At 59.3% G+C, this 18,173-nt stretch overlaps 1 protein-coding gene across 3 annotated transcripts in view; it reads left to right on the plus strand.

Moving 5' to 3' along the window:
• TBC1D22A (TBC1 domain family member 22A) overlaps positions 1–18,173 on the plus strand; it is a 238,357-nt gene that overhangs the window by 210,052 nt on the left and 10,132 nt on the right. For all 3 annotated transcript variants that reach the window (XR_012078732.1, XM_072973722.1, XM_072973723.1), the window contains one exon: positions 5,864–5,959. Coding sequence is in view for 2 of the 3 variants with exons in the window: in XM_072973722.1 (XP_072829823.1) it covers positions 5,864–5,959 (96 nt within the window). In the remaining variant the exon portion in view is untranslated. Of the gene's footprint in view, positions 1–5,863; positions 5,960–18,173 lie in introns of those variants that run through there.

The raw sequence follows: 18,173 nt of genomic DNA on the forward strand, positions 1-18,173 counted from the left end.
AGCTGAAGTTGGGGCACTCAAGTCTGCACAGAGAATGGGAAGCCATTCCTGTCATTTGAATGGCCTCAGAAATACATCTACATAAATACATGTACATAGGAAAATCTCCTGGGCCAGAAGGCCGTTGGGTTTTATTTCAGTGCCCAAAATTATAAGGAAGGTTTAATGAGGCAATTAAAGGTGAAAAATGGTTCCTTCTATCACAATTTCTCTGTTATAAAAAATAGAAGGAAAACTGTTTCTTTGCCTGATTTCCTACATTTTAAAAAGTGTATGTCGTGCGTAAGTCATTTGCATTTAGTTAATCGTGTAGAGTCGTTTTGAACTTCCACTTTGTCATTTTATAAGCGAAAACTAGGCCCGCTGCGGAACCTGACACGCAGTTTGAAGAAAACGCGTGATGTTAGGAGGCGTCTGGATTTATCTTCTGCTTCCAGCGGTAACGGGAGGGGACGGGCAGGGTGGCCCCGGGGACAGCTCTTCTGTGTTGTGTTCTTGTCCTTTGAGCTTCTCTCAAAAATCAAGGCTTCTTCGTAAAACTGCAGACATGCCAACAGCCCCCCTTGCTAAAGGACTGGGGAAAGGGCCTTGGAAGGAAGGTCAAGGGGAAGACGAGTGGTTGGGGGCCGCCCCACACCTATGCCTGTGGCCCTGGGGAGCGACCTGAGCAGGGGTCGCCCAGGGTGGTGGGAGTCAGAGTCCAAGGACCGGGGTGCCGGAGGCCTTAGAGCCAGTGGCAGCAAGGGGACAGGGGCCCGACAGGTTCCCTGGGCTGGGCGGAGGCCACAGGGCTGAGTGGTCCCTCTGCAGTCAGGTCTCTTGGTGACCCTTGAAAAGGCCATTTCAAATGAGTCCTCTTTTTCTTTTATTTTAATTATGCAAAGTCTTAAGTACACAGCAAAGTGTGGACAGTCAGAACGCTTGCGTGCTCACCATACCCAGGCTTGTCGCATCTGAAGGTTCTTTTTTCCTTTTTGTTTCAGATTCTTTATTATTTAAAAATTGAATTTGACATTATCATGGAAGCTTCCTTCCTTCTTTTCAGAAGTAACCGCGACCTTGAACTTGGTTTTTACAGTGTCTAAACGTGCTTTCGTATTTTCACCCCGTACATACATCAGTAAACAGTATGTGTGACCGTAATGACTGTTCTGAAACTTCTCATAAACGCACCGCACTTGCATATTCTTCTGCAGCCTGCCTCTTTGTTCAGCGTTACAGTTGTAGCTGTATTTCATCTGTTTTCACCCTTTATAGTTCTAGACTGTGTGAGCAGGCGGACCCGTGTCCGGTCTCCTGGTGAAGGGCACTGAGCTGTCCCAGGATTCTGACGAGCAGCGCTCCCTCCGACACTGGGGCACGTCTCCTTATACTCTGCTGTGGGAGATGCTCTGTTCGGGGGAGAACTGTCCTGGTCCCAGGATGCCAGCATCTAGATACTACCATGTCTCCAAAGCTCCATGTCTCGAGGGGGTGGGGAGCAGGTGCGGCTCATCGGCGCGACCTGGCCGTCCTGGGAGCCCCCCGTTACCCATCACCTTTACTGACGGGGGTGATGCGGCCGTGGTGACAGGATGTCTGTGCAGACAGCTGTGCCCTGAGTTCAGGCTGGGACTTCCTGTGAGAACAAGGCAGGTGGTTCTAAGAAAGCACATCCCCAGGGCGAGCACCCCTCTGACCACAGTGGGAGAAGCCCTGGGCACCTGGAGGCGCAGGTGCTGGCCCTGGACTTGTCGGGCCGGGGCCCCGGTACCAAAACCCTGTGCCGGAGGCTTCCTGAAGCTTCCTTCCTCGGTCCCATCCCAGACGGTGGGCTGCTCCAGGGCAGACCGCTGCTCCTTCCGGTCCCTCACACAGGATGACGACGCCAAGGTCGCTGCAGAGAGGGGAGCTCCACCCCGGGAAGCCAGGAGTCCTCGCCTTGCTCTGCACTGGGCAGGGTGTTAAGATGCGGACAGACCCCAGCCCCTGGGGGCTTAGACGGCAGCTGGGAGCAAAGCCATTGAGAGGGCGGCCCAGCTAAGGCCCCCATGCGCTTGTTTCCAGACGGCAGGTGTTGTGGGGAGGGGCTGGGGGGCTTGCGGGGAGGCTGGGCCCCGGGCTGCAGGAGCGGGGCTCAGGTTGGGGGGACATCGGAGCTGACAGCTGTGTGATCAGGGCCAGGGCAGCCGGAATGTCCCTGCCCTAGGCGGTTGGGGGTGGGGTCAGAACGACCTGGAAGCCAGGCCCGAGGCAGGACTTCCCCCCCCCCCCCGCTGCCCCTCCCTGGCTCCCTGGGGCTCCTGTGTCCCGCCCAGCCCCGTGCCTGCTCTGCCGGGCGCCCCCAGGCAGAGGGCCTGCTTTCAGGCTACCGCTGAGGGCTCTTTCCGGCCCTCTGGGCACCTTTCCCTCCCAAGGAGTTTGGAGCCTGGGAAGACTGGAGATAAGGATGTGAAGCTGGGCTCCGTGCAGCGGCCAGAGGCCTGGCCTGGGAGTCACCCCTCCCCAGAGCCGCTCTGAAGGGGCCCCGGCTCGGTGCTGCCAGTGGGTCGGCCCTGTGGTCATCCGGCAGCACTCCCGCCCGGGCGCTCCCCGAAGTCTCATCCTCGTCCCTTGGGGAGCTGTGCGTGCTGGGCCGGCTCCCTCTGGGCTTCTTTGGGAATGGCTGGTGGACTGGGCTGACTCGGCACCTGTCAGGGAGGCTCTGATTGAACGTCCCCAGTCCCGAAGGTGACAGAGACCCCTCTATGCTGAGTGGTACCTGGGACGTGTGGGCATCACTCCTGAGACCCAGCCCCCCGATCAGCCCCGGGCAGCCAGGGATGGTATTTATTGTCCAGGTGAAGCCTCATTGGCACAGAAGCCCATTTTCCATTATGATAGGGAATTTTTATTTATTAAATTGCTATTTTAATATAATTTACCAAGTCATTGAAGACAAATAATCCACTAAGCGAAGCCGTAAAACTCCATTTTCCCCAAATGCTGCGTCCGTATGACCGTGTGGCTTCTAGTACATTCTGCTCCCCAGCCGGGGACACCTGCGGGAGGCAGAGCTCACAGCCCAGTCTCCTGGATTCTGAGTGAGGGTGACCTCTGCACTCTGGTTAGATTAAAAGCTGTCGAGCAGACTAAGAGGCCCCTCTGTCACAAAAGCCACCGAACACCCCGGAGGGTGCTGGCGTATTTTTTAAAAACGTAACCGTGAAGGAAGAGAGACAACTGTAGACCAGAAATGTCCAGAAAATGTAAATCGAGAGAAATAAGGGGGGACATGAGGGCGAGCACCCCCCACCCGGGGCGCCTGCCAGTTAATGTCCGGGGCCTTCTGCCTGGTTTTAATGCGCCTCAGGCGGGAGAGGAGCCTGGAGCCCGGCCAGGGGCTGAGCAGGTGTCAGTGTCACCTGTCTCGGCCTTGGCCGTGGGGGTTAAGGAGGAAGGGAGGAAAACACCTCCTCCAGGATGTCCAGCCACAGGCCTGCAGGCATGTGGGTTTGAGTCCCAGTTCACGTTACTCACTTGTCCTAAAAAATTCCAAGCTGGAAACTTAGTTGAAAATCATCTTGGCATAAAGTGCTCTAGGTACTGGCAGCAACCAGTACAAAAAAAATTTTTTCCCCAAAGAAAACCGTTTTTGATACATGCCTCAAAGAATTCCAACAGATTAAAGTTCCGAGGAACACGCCAATGAAAAATTAATTGATAGTCGATCTAAGAAAGAAATGGGGAGTTTTATTTGAGCCAACCTGCGGATGACAACCCAGGAGACAGGCTTTCAGAAAGCTCTGAGGACCGTTCCTCCCGCGAGAAATTAAACAGAGAAGGACTTGCACAGCAGACGACATGCTGACAGTTTACGCAGCCTGTGTCGCACGTACAAGCTGAGCAGCAGGTCATCGTGGCTCCTGCAGGACTGAGAAAGGAGTGTCTCCTAAGGAGGTGCCTCGTTGGCGCCGGGGGAGACTGCTCTGTGAGCCTGAGCGGGCTCCCCTGTGTCTTCTAAGGCCTGGCTGGTGTGCGCTGTAGACGCACAGCGCAGGTGGGCAGAGGGAATTTTATGTTTGAATTTTTTTTTGTCCTGCCTTAAAAATAATTTCATCCCATCAAACATAAGTTCCAAGAGGGGGAAGATCACTAATGTACAAGGAAGGAAGCAGATCACTGAGAGTGAGACTCCGCAGAGAAGTCCAGCTGCAGGAACAGATCTCCAGATTTTATTTTATTTTTTTAAATTTTTATTTTTTTGTTGTAGTATGGTCAGCGTACAATGTTGTGCCAGCGTCTGGTGCACAGCACAGTGCTTCGGTCATACGTGAGCACACATACGTTCCTTTTTCATTATAGTTTATTACAAGGTATTGAATGCAATTCCCTGTGCTACACAGAAAAAACTTGTTTATTTATTTTATATGTATCAGTTAGTATCTGCAAATCTTGAACTCCCAATTTACCCCTTCCCACCCCCTTCACTGCCCCGTAACTGTAAGTTTGTTTTCTCTGTGAGTCTAATTGTTTTGTAAATAAGTTCATTTGTGTCATTTTTTTAAGAGTCCACATATGAGCGATCTCATATGGTATTTTTCTCTTTCTGGCTTCACTTAAAATGGTGATCTCTAGGTCCATCCGTGTTGCTGCAAATGGCATTATTTATTCTTTTTTACGGCTGAGTGGTGTTCCACGGCATAAATATACCGCAGCTTCTTTACCCAGAAAGACTAGAGGTTTTAGAGTCGTGAGATGTGCTGGAAGACGTGTTACATGTTTAAAATGATAAAGAAGAACAGGCTGAATAAAAAGGAAGGAGGGAAGGGAAACTCAGGAAGTGGGACACAGTGCAAGAGGTGACTCGTGAGCCGGCAGAGCGCTTGGCCCAGTCCAGGCCTGTCCGTGACGGCTAGAGGCGCCCTTTGGAAGCCCGGGTCTTTCCTCTGCTCAGAGCTTCTAGTGTCACGGGAACAAGCCAGCGACCAGCAAGGCCCTGAGAGTCTCCACCTCCCCCTCCACCCGCGGCCCCTGCTGGGCCCACCGCACTTCTGGACGCACCCACCAGGCACTGTCCAACTTCAGGGTCTTTGCGTTTGTCCCCCAGATACCTAGCAGTGTCCCCTCTCTGGGTCTTCGTTTAAGTGTCCCCTTAGGTGGCTGACCGCCGTATTTAAATTGCAAACCACCCCCTCCCGAGTGCCCCCAGCATTTCCCATCCGCCTTCCTCACCTTATTTTTCCCTGGGGCATGACATCCTCTTACACGGCATCTGTTTTATATTTTTACCTACTAAACTGTTGCCACTGGTTGTGCAGGTGTGGCACAGACGAGAGCGGTCTCAGTGTGGGTGTTGTGCGCTTGAACTTGGGCAGCTGCCATGGAGGTGCAGGGGCTCCTGAAGACAGGGGACGTGAGCCCCGGGAGGGCGAGCGGAACCCACTGGTGATCTGTGCCCGAGGAGGCGGGCAGGGACACGCAGCATCTTGTTCCCCCGGCCGCTTCAGGGTCGGCAGCGTCTCCTGGTGCCCAGGACCACATGGGCTGGACCCAGACTGGGCGTCTGCCCTGCTTGGCCCCTTTCCTCCTGCTCGGGGGCGGGTGACTCAGCCTCCGTGGCCTCTCTGGGAAAGTGCCCCCACCACGGGGCAGCGTAGGATGGCGCCCCTTGGGTTCGGCTTCTATCGCCGCTGCTCGCACCCGGGCAGGAGAAGCAGGTGGACAGCAGGTGTGCCGTGCACGCTCCACGTGTCATGCTGCCGGACTTAGAGAGAAGCTCGTGCTTACTGCCATGATCCGAGGACTTGAAAGGAAGGCCCTGGGTGGGAGCCGGCCGCTCGGTGCTCCCGGAGCCCTGCCTGGCCGGCCGCGCTCTCACTCTCCGTCGTGTTCTCTCTTGCAGTCGGAACCCGAGGGCTTCGCGCATTTCCACTTGTACGTCTGCGCTGCTTTCCTCGTGAGATGGAGGAAGGAAATTCTGGAAGAAAGAGATTTTCAAGTAAGTAAATGCCTTTTCAGAAGAACCCGAGCTTGACCTTCTGCAGGAGAGAGCGTATTACGTTTAGTTTTCAGGGTTATTTGCAGAAGGACTTTGAGCCGCACTCCTCGTGGTCACCACTGACCTGCTGTTTGAAATCCCCGATGGAGGGCACAGGTCACGTGGGGCCTGGGCTCTGCGGACCCCTGCCTTGTTAAACGTGCTGTCACAGGCCCCCCGGAGAAGCCTGCTGCGCTGGCAGGTGTGTGTCCTCGGCAGGGTGGCCTGGAGGCTCCCGGAAGCCTCGGGTTGGCCATGGGCCGTGGTTTACCAGGAAGGGGCTGGGCACGTGATCAGATGCCTGGCTGCCCAGCTTGGTCGACCCAGGGCCAAGTCCCAGCCCCGTCCCCATCCCCACGTGGGCCTTGTGCAGTGGCCCAGGGCCTGCATGGGTGCTGACCCCTGGGAGGGCTGGGCTGTCTGTGGTGCAGTGAAGAGACCCAGCGGTGGGGACCAGGGACCAGGCTCCACCCTGACAGGCTGGGGCTCACCTTCCGGCCGCTTCACCTCCTCAAGCCCCTCATCTTTCAGGAGAGGGAATGAGTAGGGAGGCCCTACGGTCCTGGGTCACAGTACAGGGCCCCGGGCAGCTCGCCTGGCCTGTGGTCCCTCGGCTCCTGGGCTGGACAGGCGCTCTGAGAACCCTCCCCCTGCCCCCAAGGGCCGTGGGAGGAGCCAGCCAACCCTGCCGCCCTGCCCCGTGGCTTTCCACCTTGGCCACCCAGAGGGACCCCTTCCTGGGCCAGCAGAGCGCAGCGCCCAGCCTGCCCCACCCGAGGTGGTAGACGGGGAAATGAGGTCATTCCTCCCTCAGGCTCCTGCCCTTGCGATCAGCACGGGGCCGGCTGTGCACTGCGGGGAGCAGTGGGGTCGTAGCCGGGTCCAGCCTCTTCCAGCCTCCTGTCCTGGTCTGTGAAGGGGGAGACGCACCTCCTGCCCTGCCCCGTCGGGCTCGTGTGCAGCCTGCTCGAGGCTGGGGGGCTAGGGCCCACCACCCACTCTGCCCACCCTCATCTCTGTGTGTCACAGGCCTGGAGTTGCTGATGGGGCCACACCTACCTGGGGTTCCCAGTGAGGTGGGATCAACGCAGACAAGAAACTGGGGCTCCCACTGTGCTGTCCTTTGGTCACGGGAGGCGCGGGAGAGCCCGCGGACGGGCCTGGCCATGCGTTTGCAGGGGGAAGGGCCCAGCTTCCCTGGTGACCGTGACCAGCGTTCACACCTGCGCCTGGCTGGCTCCCCGAGCACCTTCCGGGGACCGGGTGGTGCAGGCACCTGGGTCCCCGAGGTTCAGGCTCACCAGGCTGACAGTGTCTCAGGTGTGCCTGCCCCAGTCATGTTTGGGATTCTCTGGCTGGGAAGCCGTTTCCTGCAGGCCCCAGGCGGCTGTCACCACCCACCTGGCTGCTTTTTTCCAGCCAGGTTTTGTCGGGCCTTTGGTGGAAGGAGCTCCCTGTGTGTGGCCTCCTGTGCCCTGGCAATGTGCCTGGCATGTCGACCTCGTCCTGGCCGTCTGTGGGGTGAGAACTCGGGGCCCAGAGAGGGTGAGCGGCCGAGGCCCCTCTGCTCCCGGGGAGCACAGGTGGCTGAAGACCTCTCTGAAGGGCTGGGCTCGGGTCTTGACCTAGAGCTGCCACACGCTGTGAGGCAGAGTGTACCCCCCGCAAGTGGGGGGTGCAGGTGAGATGGGGGTGCTGGCGTCCTGGGCTCTTTGGCTGATTCACAGGTGCACCTCATAAAATCCTGGAAATGCGTTCAGCTTTATCCCCTCAAAGTCTGAGCTGCTTCGTTTGCATCCCGGGACACCAGGGCTCTGACTGCAGCCCCTGGGTGGCCCCCTGGTCCTCAGTCCGCCTCCAGGGCCCGGTTTGCCCTCACCCTGCTGCGTGGGCGAGGGGCAGCGCCCAGGCAGGGCGGGTCCTGCCCTGCCGCCTCCTGGGGCTGTGACCCAGCACTGTGGGCGCAGAGACGCTTTGTGATGTGGGCAAGTTCTCTCTGCATAGAGATTGGCAGCGTGGTTCTTGATTTTGATACAAAGGGAGGTGCCAGTGTGCAGTGTTTGGATTTTCGAAGTAGAGAAGTTCATAAATTTATGGCGAGCAGAATGTGGAAATTCCAGGGAGATCGTGGCCCTCTCCGTGGAGCCATCCGGAGCTCAGAGGTCTGTAAACACCCCCAGTGACTTAACCCACTGCTGCAAGTTTGCTGACAAACGACCAGTCTCACGAGGAGAGACAGCTTCTCTTGCATGCGGGGAGGCTCTGAGCAAGGGCAGGACCGGTTGTGAGGCCCCGTCTGGAAACCCCACTTAATCCACAGAAGGGTGCTCAGTGTGTGCGTCGTGGACACCTCGCCCGGCGCCCGTGTCCGGGTGGAGCTCTGGGCTGCTTGGCCCGTGGCTGAGGAGCCCCTGGCGGTGCTGGCCTCTGCTGTCTCAGACCCTTCCCCTGTGTCCTTTGGATCGTAGGCAGCAGCTTAGCGGGGACCAGGTGGAAACAGGCAAGGGCAGTGCCCGCTGGGAGGCCTCGGTCTGCTGGGATGTCCCTGGTCCCCTGGTGTCCCCTCAGCCCCTCCGTCTGGCCCAGGCCCATGCTGTCTGTGGGAGACTCTCTGATGGGCTGGACAGGCTAGGGGTGACAGACGAAGGAAGGCCCGCTCCTGGCTCTGCCCGGGGCCTGGGGCCAGGGAACAGGAAGGATGGGTGTCATGAATCAGGTGCGGGGGCAGGTGGGGGAGAGAGAACCCAGGACGCGGAGTGGGAGCGGATCAGATACCGGCCTGCTCTGCAGGGGAGGGAAGTCAGTGAGGCTGGTGCTGGGAGTGTGCGGTCGGGGTCGGGGTGGCGATCGGGTGATGAGCCTGAGAAGGAACGAGAGAGCCAGGGAGGCCTTGGTGGGAGGCCAGAGGCTTCTCAACCCGGGCCTCCTCCCAGGGCAGGGCCAGATGTGGGGAGGGGGCTGGATGCAGTGGGGGCGGGGCAGTCGGGCTGGAGAAGCTGCCCGAGGGGGGAGGGCTGGGGGCACAGAGAGGAGGGGGGGCGGGGGGGCACAGAGGTGGGGGGCGGGGCACAGGTGAAGGGTGGCAGCTGGACAGATTCAGGGGTGCAGGCTCGGCGGGCTCCCTGTTGGACTTCAAGGAGGAAGCGGCTGCACCGCAGTGAAGACGGTGGCTTGGAGGGGCCTCTGCTGTGAGGAGCCGCCCGGCAGAGACTCCTGGGCTCACAGACACGAAGCCCCACGTCTCCATTCGCAGAAGTCTCCACCTGTGAGCTCTCCCCTCTGCCGATGAAACCTGAATTTAGGACTTTACAGGACAGAAGGGGGTCGAGTGGAGCGGTCGGAAAAGGGACTCAGCGGATTGGATCAGGATGGACACGGGGCTGCTGTGGGTCCACTGGCCAGAGACACAGGGCGGCTGAAGAGCTCTGGGTGGAATTTGAATGGTACAGAGATGAATCTTTTTTGGTAAGTGTTTGTGAAACATTTACAAAATCATCTGATCGAGGGCATAGAAATTGCCAAAATCTGAAGAACTGGAATCACACGGGCTACATTTGCTGAGCACAGCCCTTTGAAACCAGACAGTAGTGAAGTTAAAGCAGAGGAACCGAGCGCTGGGAAATCAGAGGCCTTCTGTCGAGGGGAAAGCGGCCCTGGTGTCGCACGGCAGGCTCCCGGCCGCGTGGGGTGTGGCCGCGCTGGGCTTGCAAGCAAACCCACAGGCAGAGTGCTTTTTATTACTTAAAAACATAAATAAACTCAACTGAAGAAGCTGGCAATGGAAAAACAGAGTCACCTGGGGTGAAGACGGTGAAGGAGCTCACGCGTGAAGCAAGGGGCCGGACTGGGAGAGCCAGTGGGCACGTAGCTCCTCCCGCCCTCCGCACGGGAGCCCCGAGAGCCCGCCTCCCTCCCGCAGCCGACTGAGACCAGGGCCCAAGGGTGTTGCCGGGGCAGGTGGCAGAGCGCCCTGTGCCCACCGAAATTCTAAGAGCCCGGAAGGAAAGGCCACTGGGAATCCCGCGGACTGTACAAGCAGTCTCAGCGGCTGGTCCGGGGACACAGCTTCATCACAACTTCAGCCAAGTTCTGCTCTTAAGGAAGTAGAATAAGAGATTACTCACCTTAACATGCTAGAGAATGTCTCAGATCGACAGCCAGGAACACCGGGGACACCAGGGACAGCCCCATAAAACCCCCGGTCTCCTTTGTTTCTGCGCCTGATGAATCAGTGTCCAGGGACGCCTTCCCCCACTTCCCCTGCTTGGTGCACGCACAGACACGCACCAGGGAGGTGGAAGACGGATTTTCTAAGTGTGCGGACTCTTCCAGGAGTAGCCAGCCCTGGAACGCTGTCGGCCCTGAGGCACCTGCTCGTTCCTGCTGGAGGGACCCAGCTCCCAGGCGTAGACAGCCCAGCCCAGGACACAGGGCAAAACCTGGAGTCCGAGCAGATGGAGGTGAGCCAGAAACCCTTTGCACAAGTCAGGACCCCGGAGCCCAAGCAAGTGCACCAGATGGACAGACAGAGCTGGGCGGGTGGGTTTTCCTGTCTGAGACTTGGCTCTGAACGGGACAGGAGTGAAAGTCTCCCTGGAGAATTCCCAGCCACGCGCTCACCTCCCACTCGTTTGGAACTCACATTACTTTTGTGACTGACCCCCCCGCTGCAACGTGAATTTAAAATGGCCAGAGCGCCAGGGGCCTGACCTGAGAAAGTGCCAGCCCTCGCGAGAGTGACGCATTCTAAGCTCGGCCTTGGGGCTGTGTCTGTAATCAGGAGAAAATGTCCGTGTAGAGAAGACAGTGGGTGGAGACCGTCAGGTGGCCCACAGGAGAGTCTGTGTGGCCACCCCGTAAAGCTAAGACGCCTCTGTCCCTCCTGAAGGATTGAAATTGAAACAGATGCTGCCCGTCCACTCAGCCATGCTCTTAAAAACGTGCTTCCTTAAGATCGATGAAGTTGGCATGAAACAGGCCTGTGCCTTCACTCCTCCCCGGCGGGTGAGATGCAGCCTTTCTGGAGAGCCGTTAGTAATACATCAGGAGCCTCACCTTTGATCAGTAATTCCCCTTGTTCATAATTAGGGGAAAACAGATTGTCTGCAGTCTAGATATCCAGCCTTAGAGGAACCGTCCCCTGGGTCACGGGACACTGCTGGTTGGAGTGTAACCCCCCAAAGTCGCAGCTTCAAGTAACAGTTACTGACGTGGGAAAATGCTCTCAGTGTGTTTCTACGTGGGGAAAGGCGTGATCTGAAATCACATACGTCTAAACGCTTGTAAATACGCATGCACGCCTGCACGTGTATATGCATGTAAAACCCATGCTCACACACACGTAGAAAACACACAGTCTGCATATGTATGTGTGTATAAATGTTCACGTACATGTGTCCACATATGTAAGATGCACACATAAAACAATCTGCATGTGTGCATATAAAACACATGTCCACATGTGCATGTGGACATTACAAATCTACACACTACACACGGAGGAAACACACCCACATGTGTAAGTACATATACTTACACACATAAGTACACGCACATATTAACTATATACAGAAAGGATCTTAATTTTACTTGTGTCAGGTGCTCAGATAAGAACTGCCAGAGGCAGAGCCCGGTGGTCGTCATTTAGCTGAGGTTAGGAGAATTATGGATGTTTCATTTTCTTGGCTGAGTGTTTATTTTCCACGTCCCTGCTGTGTGTGGTCATCTGCTTCTCTCTCAGGTTCATTCCCCGTAAAGGGGTGGGACCCCGCGGGGAGGTGCCTGGTGACTGGCTCACAGGCCCTGGATGCTGCAGCAGGTGTCCTGGGATCCCCACAGACGCACGCCTGTCCCTCGGCTCACACACGTGTGCACTTGCAGACACACATGCACACACTCCACATGGTCCCCAGAGGCGAGAAGTGCGTCCTGCTCATCTGAGGATCCTCAGTGCCTACGGGTGCCCCCACCTGCCCACGACCGACCACTCAGGAGCTGCACCCACCTGGTGCCCAGGCTGTCCCCTCCCTCTGGTCCGGATGCCGTGATGGAGGGGCTCTTGCCCTGCCTGGTCCGGCCTGTAAGCCACTCTCAAAGTCTGCCGTTCATTCGCTGGCCCAAGCTTCCTTCTGCCGAGTATTGGTTCCTCAGCACAAGAGAGGGGCTGGGGGAGGTCATTTACAAAGACAGAAAGGGACAACACCTGCGGCCCGAGCTTTGCGGCGACCGGGCCGGGCGACCTGGCCCCTTAGCTGTGCTCCGGCCCGGACGCCGGGGCCCAGTGTTCTCGGCCTCTGGCCGCAGCCCCGGGGCTTCCATTTGCTTCACCGGAGCTCTCGAAGCAGGTGCTCCTCAGCTAGAGCCTTCGTCTGGCTGGCCTCCGGCCTTTGAGTATCCTTTGCAGCTTTGGGATATCACGTGGGGGGGGCGGGGAGGGACAGCCCTTGCTCGCACCAAGGGGCCTTTGTCACCTCCAGTGAGTGTTCTCTGCATCCTTGAGGCCCAGGTATCGTGACTCTGAGGTCTCAGCCCTCCAGGAGGCCAGGACCTCCTTGAAGGTGGCGCGGGGCTGGGCGGGGAGAGCACCTCTGTCCTCCTTGGCGCCCCTGCCCTTACCTTTGCCCTGAAAGCAGAGAGCGGCAGAGTCTGTGGGACTTTCTGGAAGATTCCCCTGCCCTGTATCCAGGTGGACTCCTGTGTGGGGCCACCCGATGGCGCCCTGTCTGTGAAGCCCAGCGCGGGGGCCTGTCTCTCACGGCCATTTCTCTGCCTGGCGCCCTCCCCGCACAGCGGCGGTCATCTCCTCTCCGGATGCGGGGAGACGGCCCCTCGCCGTGGTCACCGAAGCACGCTGGTCAGGACTGAGGCGGGCGTGTGCTGCCAAGTTGAAGGGCAGCGTCCTTGCTGGAGTTCACGAGTGAAGCGTGAGGGGCGGGGTGTGAGGAAGGACGGGAGGAGAGCTTGTCCGAGGGGCTCACTGTGGCTCCAAGGGGCTGGAAGTGCGCTGGCGTCACAGGAACGTTTTCCCGGTGGCTCCGTTAAAGCAGGAGGAATTTGGGCCACACCCAGGGAGGACCCTCCTCCCGCCCCCTTGAAGTAACTTGGGAAGACGTCTGCCAGCAGCTTTGCGGGCACTGGAAGGTGCAGCGTGCGCCCCCGCACTCAGCCCCCAGGCCCCCGGAGGGTGGGCAGCGATGGCCGGGGGGGACTCCTCGTCCCGGCAGGGGCTGTGAGTGACCGAGGCTTGTCCTGTACAAGTGTCAGGAGTGTCCTCAGAGTGGGACCCACTTATGACACCGAGAGCATGGAACGCGCACGGTGACTTTGTCAGGAGGAGAGGGAGGGAGCCCCTTCCCCATTCCTCGGCCCCTGAGGGTGGCACACACTGTCTTCTCGTCTCCGGGTCCAGGGGAGGTGTGGGCAGCAGGGGCTGCATGGGGGGAGCCCGCATGGTCCCATCCCTGCAGCCTGGTGGGAAGTCTGTGTGTCTGTCCACGGCTGCCATCCACTCAGTGGGCGCCCTGTGCCCCCGGTGGCGCTGACCCCACTGTAGCGCAAGTGGTGGGTGAGGCGGGGGACGATCCGGGCCTGCTTCTCCCCCGCCTGCCCGGGCTGGGGCCTGGCAGCAGAGCTGCTTACTAGGAGGTGGTACCCAGGGCCGCCCGAGGCCACGGCGCCCACGGCGCCCACGGCAGGGGCACTGGCCCTGCCTAGGCTGGGGGTGCCCCAAGGAATCCGCCCACGGACCCACGGGGAGGTGGGACGGTGAGGGGCGTTCCTGACCCTCTACCCTCGGTTTTCCCCATCGGAAAGGCGGAATGCAGCCTCCCACTCACTGTGCCCGGGGTGAGTGAGGGCACAGACAGAGGAGGGGCTTGGAGCCGCCGCTGCTTCACACCCGCGCACACACCCTCAGAACCTCTTAGAAGTGAGCCAAGGAAAAGAATTGTTTCCGCTGTTTTCTGATCTCTGAAAAACCAGCCCCCTCCCTCTGCGGGTGGGGAATTCTTACTGAAATAGTCATTAAGGAAACGACCCCTGGGCCACACACACAACCTGTTTGTGTCCCTCTGCTTGCGGCCCCTCGCGCATTCATTCCTGTGGTCACTGGCGTCCGGCTGCCACGCGTGGCCGGGCTGCTCCTTCGGGGTCACGGGGAGGGTGGCTTGTGAAAGTGGCCACATCTGCCTCAGGGTCCATTGAATAACTCCAGGTACCTTCTCAGCATCGCAGGAGGGGCTGGGGCGGCAGACAGGGTGGCCATCCACCTGCCAGGCCTGCTGGTGGGTGCCTGGCCTGTGTTCTTCGGGCAGGTGGCCCTCGCCGCCCCCTTGAGCCACACAGGCCTGGGCTCGCTGATTTGAGGGACCCTCCTTGCTGCCCGCCCACCCACCCCTCCACCCTCACCAGTTTCCCTAGTTCCTCCCTCTCCCCCCAGGGCAGCCCCCCGGGGTGGTGCTGGGCTTGGGAGACTCGGGGTGACTCAGCTGGCTGTCCCCGCCCCTGCAGCCCCTGCCCGCCCACGGTGGGCCGTTTGCCGCGGTCCTTTCCCTTTAAGAGGGGAACCTCTGGACGCTGTTTGGATAGAGACAGGAGCGCCTGAGGCTGCGGAAAATCAATTGTGTCCCAGGACCATCCTCAGATGTGTCTGTGCTTCTATTAAGTCAGCCCTGTCTGTGGTGGGTTTCACGTTCTGGGGGTGCTGAGCCACTGGAACCCAAGCCCGTGGGCCACGGGGCTGTGCCCAGGCCAGGCCCCTGTCCCCCTATTGTGGTACCTCCTGGGAAGAGCGCCAGACAGAGTCCCAGAATTCGCCCCGCCGGCTAGACAGGGCCGCCCGCCGTGCAGGCTTTGCCTTCAGTACAGGGCGCCTCTGTGGAAGCCCAGGGAACTCCCGCTTGTGCAGCAGAGTTGGGGTCCTCGGGGGAAGTGACCTTGGTCCTGCAGGCCTGCTTTGTAGGCCGCTTCTCCATCTGTGTGCAGGATTACGGCACAGCCCTCCAGGCCGGGCCTCGCAGGGCTCCTGGGCCTCCGCCCAGAGCTGCCTTCCTGCTGCTGGAGGACGCTAGGGCAGCCTGAGCCCCCCTCCCGGGGGGGTGCGTTCGTGGTGCCCCCCATGCCGGTGCTCATGTCAGCTGGCGCAAATGACATTGCACTGACCCGCAGCAGCTTCAGAGGGGACAGCTCAGTGGTAGAGCGCATGCTTTGTGTGCACGAGGTCCTGGGTTCAATCCCCAGCACTTCTACTAAAAACAGAATTAAATAAACCTAATTACTTACCCCCCCCCAAATAAAACTAAACACCGCACTGTCAGCCCCAGGCACCCTTCCCGGGGTGGTGTCCTCTGCCTCAGCGCCTGTGTTCTCCCTCCCACCCCCGCTCCTCCCCCACCTTTCATAAAGGAGAAGTGCGCTCTCCTGGCGGAAGGTGACATTTCAGCTCCCGCACTGACTCCCTCTCCCCCTGGGTCTGGGTCGCGCCCCCCCCCAGCATCTCCCCCAGCCCAGTTGTTCCCGGGGCTCCCAGCCGAACCTCCATCAGGACAGGCCTGCCCGCAGGTGAGGCGGAGGGCAGCTGCGACTGATGGATTTTGCCAGCGTCTCTCTCCCTGCTCATTTCTGCCCTGAATCAGTCTTGCCATTAAAGAAAAAATTACACCCACCATTCAAACCATTAATTGAAAGGCTGTTATTATCGCATTAATGGTGTTTGATATCCAAGGCAGATAAACTAGGAGAAGCTCATCTGTTCCGTCTCTGAAGAAATGTAATTACATCTCGGGACTTATTAAATCGTCTCCCGCTCAGCTGTCACGCCTTCCATCTTGCAGTCTTGCGTGGACACCCCAACGAATCCAGCATGGAAATAGGATTACACGGGCCCGAGGGGGGCCCGACGCCCCGCATGTGTGCGCGTGGTCGGGGTGTTCAGGGAGGCGTGCGAGGCCGTCGTGCTGGCCGGTCCGCAGCCCGCTGCCTTCCCGGGCACTGATGGGCCCGCTGCTGCTTGGAAGCTTCCTGGCTGTGGGCAGGTCTGATTCGGGGCTTTCGGGTGCTGAGCCTGCGAGGGGTGGAGTTGACCCTAACAGGCCCACCAGCTGCTTGGCCGCTGAGACTGAGAGGGCGGGGCTGCTTCCTGTGACCCCGGGACGGAGAGGGAGCCAGGTGGGGACTGGCGGCCCCGGAGGGCGTGTCCCCAGGTGGGGCCTCCCACCCAGCCGGGCCCAGATGGATTAACCGCCAGCTCTGGGCGCCTCTGTGGAAAGAACTCCTTGTGCCTCGTGGTGGTTCTGTTTTCTCTCCTGTGTCCTCTCCACTCACTTAACCACATCTGGGATTTCCACGTGACTGCCACGCACCCCCAGGCCTCCAGGGCTCCGTGCTGGGGAGGCGGCACCGCACCGAGGGGCTCGGGCTCCGTCCATCCTCCAGGAAGTGGCCACCCAGCGCGTCATGTACCGGCAGCGTCCTGACCAGGCCCCTCCGGCTGATGAAGATGGGCCAGGAGACTGCTGAGGGGTGCCCAGGTCCCCCGTGGGGGTTGGCACAGCAGGGCCCAGGCAGGAAGAGGAAGGAGCAGGTGGCTTTGAGGGTCTCAGATCCCCACTTCCAGGCTAGAAAATGAGGCTCAGAGAAGCAAAGGGACCATAGGATTTGGGTGCCACCTGGCATCCAGCTTCCTGAGGCTCCCAGCACCGGCCCCTCCTCCTCAGCACCCCCTGCAGCCTCGGCCCCGCCCTGGTCCTTCCTGGGGGGCTCCGTCAGAGGCGGGAGACCGCTGGGGGAGGAGGCTGTATGCCTCCTTGGACCCGGACCTGGGGGGGCACAAAGAGCCCAGGCGACCACCCCCGTGTGACCCTGCGTGGCCACTTCCCCCGCCCACCCCCGGAGTGGGACTTGAGAGGAACTCGGAGAGCATCAGGGGGCGGGCACCTGCAGAATCGCCACTCTGTCTGCACACCTGGGGCCCCCGGGAGTGGGGGCCGCCGCCATGCAGATGAAGTGCCGGCCGACACATGGCACGACCCCCCCAGTATCCCCCAGACCTGCCTTACCCAGCACAGGCCCAGGCAGGGTCCAGCACAGAGTTAACAAATGGGGCCACAGTGTCCTGGGCTCGCCAAGTCCCCACCCCTCCTGCCACGTGAAAAATAAATTAAGCTAAGATGGAAGGGGCTGGAAGTGTTCGGCGAAATCTGCCTTCCGATCCCCTTTCAATCCTGAAAGCCCTTGATCTGTACGGACTGTTCATTTTGTTACCCTAATGAGTTTGAGGATTTTCAGGGCAAACACGATAGGATTTCTCAGTTCAATTTTGGGGTGTTTGTTTTTTGAGATAAAGCACACAGAAGAAGTTGCACTGATCTTTTAATTCCTCATACAAAGAGAAAATATTTGCTCTTCTCCTATTTAGTGTGTCTGGTCCTCAGCTGGGCTGGCCGGGTGGAGGGTCCAGCTGCACGGAGTGCAGGAGTCTGTGGACGCCTGACCCTTCCTCGGTGCAGATGGGAACTGGTTGCCCCTTGTCGGGGAGCTGAGGACCCCACCCATCATTCCTTCTCCACTGGGGCAGGCTCTCCTGGGGCTCTGTCTGCGGGAGCTGGGATGTCTCTGCCCCCAGCCCCGCTCTGTGCTGGAGGCAGGAACCCCTTCCTGCCGAGCACCTCCAGTCCCCAGAGAACCCCTGGCTGAGAGCAGGTGGCATCCGTCTCGAGGGCCCAGCACCCTCTCAGGGCTGCTGCAGGTGCAGGGGCGCACAGGCGCTCGTGGAGTGTCCTCATCAGGGTCACTGTCACCTGAAGGCTTCCACGTCCCCTGTAATTCTGAGGCTGGGGGATGCTGCGTGTGAACCCACCATCCTAGTCAAGGAGTCAGGACGGCGGGGTATCTTGGGCTCGCCCCCGGCCCCTCGCTCACGGAGGAGGCATTGTCCGGAGTTACAGCTGGGCAAAGTGGCCGTGGACACGCCTCACCCAGCCCGCTGCTCGCGGGTGCTTTGTGTGTTGCAGTGGAGAACACGTGCCCTCAGGAGTGCTCGGCCTTGCAGTGCAGCGGGTCCGGTGGCGGACAGGGGTTTATCTGCAGTCCAGCGTGATGTCCGCGTCTTTTCCTGGAGCAGCTGCAAGTGCCGTGTGTCTCAGCCCCCAGGCTCCTGCTTGGCGAGCAGCCGCTCGGG

Source organism: Vicugna pacos, chromosome 12 (assembly GCF_048564905.1).
Source record: "Vicugna pacos chromosome 12, VicPac4, whole genome shotgun sequence".
Taxonomy (NCBI): domain Eukaryota; kingdom Metazoa; phylum Chordata; class Mammalia; order Artiodactyla; family Camelidae; genus Vicugna; species Vicugna pacos.